Source organism: Mastomys coucha, chromosome X (genome assembly GCF_008632895.1).
Source record: "Mastomys coucha isolate ucsf_1 chromosome X, UCSF_Mcou_1, whole genome shotgun sequence".
Lineage (NCBI taxonomy): Eukaryota > Metazoa > Chordata > Mammalia > Rodentia > Muridae > Mastomys > Mastomys coucha.
Window position 1 is genome coordinate 52,851,063 of NC_045030.1, and position 3,944 is coordinate 52,855,006.

General features: G+C 40.3%; 1 protein-coding gene across 6 annotated transcripts in view; it reads right to left on the reverse strand.

Moving 5' to 3' along the window:
• Positions 1-3,944, reverse strand: part of Enox2 (ecto-NOX disulfide-thiol exchanger 2) — a 289,193-nt gene that overhangs the window by 41,424 nt on the left and 243,825 nt on the right. For all 6 annotated transcript variants that reach the window (XM_031357671.1, XM_031357605.1, XM_031357448.1 and 3 more), the window contains one exon: positions 1,919-2,152. In XM_031357671.1, the coding sequence (XP_031213531.1) occupies positions 1,919-2,152 (234 nt within the window). The remainder of the gene's footprint in view (positions 1-1,918; positions 2,153-3,944) is intronic.

Here is a 3,944-nt window from a genome sequence, read left to right on the forward strand (position 1 = left end):
GAGAGAGGTTGGGGAGGAGAAATGAATTAGCAATGAGGAAACTTGATCATTCTGTAATCTTGCATTTTAATAAGGGACAACCAATGAGAAGGTTGCATTTAAGTTGGATATGTAACACCTTTACCCCGATCCATGGAATTGTACTCATTGAAAGAGCCTAAGGAAAGAGTTCAGTGGGTTCTGCTTTATGTACAGGCATTCCCATTTTCAACCTTTCATAACAGTACTCTGGAGTCCCATCCTGAGCTCTAGCCCTTCCACTTAGTCCCAGCCATGGTTTCTTTTGATTCAGTTTTTTTATTTCTGCGTGTCCTCATACCTTTTCTCTCTTGCCTCCAAGTACATTTCCACAGTTCATCAGGAGTCACTGTCAGTGTTAATGTTAACAGAGCAGCACTGCTCTTCCAAACCTCCTAGCCAGCTTCCCAAGCTAGTTACTTACACACTCTGTTCTTACAGAGTTGTGAGACAGACTCTAAGAACATTCAATTGAAGCCACATTCTAGATCTTCACACCCCTCTCTGGCTAGAAGCTCTTAGTCAAGGAGATATATGTTGCTCTGGAAATATATTTTCTTGCCCCCTCCTTTCAGTGCAAACACAACAGTAGGTGAGTCCTCCCCACAGAGCAACTTTTCATTTCATTATTTAGATAGAGTTTCTTATGTTGATGCTGCTTGTGCTTTTCTTGAGGGCTGTGCAACTAGTACATTCTTTTCTTCTTTTAAAATGTCAAATGTCTTGTTTGGTGTCCTGTGAATAGACAAGTCCTAGTACTGGCATGTTACTAGCACGGAATCTTCTCCAGGGTTTGAGTGCACCATTATTTCAGTTCAGTTTGGGATGTTATGCTTTCTGTTTTTTTCTTTGTAGAAAGTCAAAATCAATCCAAAGAGATTTCTTAAGTGCAATGTAAACAAGTTTGGCAAGTGAGACCTATTTATTTAGAAAGTAGAATTAGTAGGATCTTGCTGAAATGGAAGCCCAGAAGCAGGGCAAATTCACACCATTCGAGTTCTGTCTGTGCCATGAGTAAGATGAATGGGACAGCAGCATTCATTAAATAAAATCAACTGTACTCAGAAAAATGAGAGACTAGATTGGAGTTACTAAGACAAGAGGCAAGGCAATTAATGTCAAATTAGCAAAGTAGCTCTAAGAATCAAGCAAGAACAGGAATAATAACAAAAATTTGAAAAGGAGTTTGGCTTAGCAATATCTAGAAGTGTCCATACCTGTGTTATGCAGTAACTTGGCCTTTAACGATGGTAAAGCTTTATTTCATGGGTAGTAACTAAGTCTTCAGGGTAATCAATACATACACACAGTGAATAATTTCTAGGCCTCCATTTTGGCAACTTGGGTTTTGTCTATTTACTTTGAGATAGGAGTTCATTCTATAACACAGGCTGGCCTGCAATTCTTGGTGATCTTCCTGCCTCTGCCTCCAGTGTACTGGGATTACAAGCATGTCTCACTATACCAGCTCATCTTGTCATTTTTAAGATGAGAACTTTATTGGAATTTCACAGGGTCATATCCAGTTATATCATGATGATGTACTCACTGATTGAAAATTCAAATCTCTCTTGTACCCACTAAGAAAGGGGGCATACAGGTAGGTCCTAAACCATTAATCACATCTATAATTTTCCAGTGTGGCAAGTGGGAAATATTTTTTCTTACTTATCTGATCTCTAGATAGAAAGTGTCTACCTTTGAGACAATGAAGTAGCAGAGACACAGGAGGGATGAACAAATTTCCTGGTTCTGAAGTCACTTGGTACTTTCAGCAAGCTTCCAACAGAAGACATGCTAGGATCTATTAGAAGTAGAAAGGGCAGCTGGCAACAGATATTTACTACAATGCTTTAAGAAAGGCGCTCATTTAAACATGGGGCTTAAATGCCTTCTATACCTTTAAGTTTTTCAGCAACAATGCTGCATTCATGATCTGAATAGTGGACCACTGGGGGTGGGGATGGTGGACGCATTCTTTCTTCTTCCATCCGTCTACGGTGCCGCTCCTCTCTTGCTAGCATACGCTGTTTACACTCCCACTCATATAAGTCATCCCGAGCCTGGGCAAAGTCAACATGGAGCCGGCCTGTGTCCTTCTTGTCAGTACTAGAGCCCAGGCGAATTCGGTAACCTAAATGAAAATGGGAGAGGGGGCAGGGAGAAGAGACTAGTAAGCCAACAACCATATGTACTTTTTGAAGTTCAGTGTCTTAGAGATTGTTTCGGTAATTCTAAGTGATCATTTAACACCAAATTCTCTCCCAGTCGTATCAAAGTGAATCATCAAAGGACTTAGGTTAACATGTCACTCGATACACTGTCACAAGGAGGGGGAAAGAAGTGCCAAAGAACCCAAGAGTAAAAGTCACTGTTTCCTTGAGAGCATCTAGAAGGTAAGTCATTTCTTACATTACTATCATTTATCCCATGATATAAAATTATGTATAGTGGGAAAGATCCAGAAGTTCAGCCATAGAAGGCTCATCTGTGGAGATAGCTCAGCTGACTGGGTGAGCTTTCCCAGGTGGTTTCTGATGGATGCTGGGAGTCCCCCATTTGACAATGCTATTTCTATCTGTTGCATTAAACAAAACAAAAGGAAAAACCCAAACAATAACAACAACAACAACAACAACAACAACAACAACAACCACCAGCAGCACCACCAGCACCACCACCATGGAAGTATCACTCAAGGGACTATTCGGCTCTGCCCAGGAATCTTGTTTGGGAACGCCATCTGGCTGCCTTATCAGGGCTTCCCCAGTCTGTCTCTGCTAGGTGCTTGTAAACGTCCACTTTTAAGATGCTGTCTTATACCTGGAGTCCTTATCTAAGGGGATACTCTGCTCTGCCTAGGACTCTTTCAATCAGGAATTTCTGTTGACTACATCAATGGAGATTCCCTATGGATTCATGGTGGATACTGTGAGTACTCAATTGGATGACATTCTGTTCCATCATTGTCTTTTACTTTGGTTTATCATATACTTAATAAACTCACTCATTAACAACAGAAAGGATGGCTATCAACAGATCATTCTCCAGAGCACACAGAACACACTTTTAATAATAGCTTTGCATTCTATGTTTTTGGATGATCTTGTTTTCAGGATGCCTTTTCTCTACTTTGCCACTTGACATGACATCAAGGATGTGCATTGGGGCTCAACGATATGGCTCAGTGAGTAAAGCACTTGCTGCATAACTACAAGGAACTGAGTTCAAATCTCCAGAGTACCCATAAAATGGCAGGCATGGTAGCAAATGTCTGTAATCCCAATGCTCTTATGGCGAGATGGGAGATGGAGCCAGGACGATCTTCAAGAGCTCAAGGGTAAGCTCTTGGGCCACCACAGCAGCAAGCAAGAGATCCTGTCTCAAGCAAAATGGAAGACAAGGACTCACACACAAACTCACATTCACACACATAAGGGTGTTCATGCATACATGCATACACAGCATACACTTCATACAAACACAAGAGTAAGGAAAAACAAAAAAACGCCAATGAAAGAATGAGCCTTAGATTGTACCAAGGGCTGGGAAGAATGGAAATGGCATTTCTCTACTATGGTATCTTTGGATACCTGCAAGAATATAAATTACAACCATCCCATAGAATTTTGGCAAAATATAAATGCATTAGTTTATAATTTAACTTGTAAAAATTTGTTTCCTGGATGCAGTAGGGAACGCTGGACTACTTTCCTTTCTGGCACAGAAACTAAATAGATGGGGAGGAGTGGTACATAGTTGGATACTAAAAACTGTTGATGTAATTAGAACAATCATATAGAACTTGGATTTAGAAAACTAGGATCAACTTCCTAAATTTCCATTTTCTGCTGTTATATTGGTTTAAGCAAAGTTCTTGATAAACTATTAAGATATTGTTAAGAACATTTCATGTTTCAGGAGCT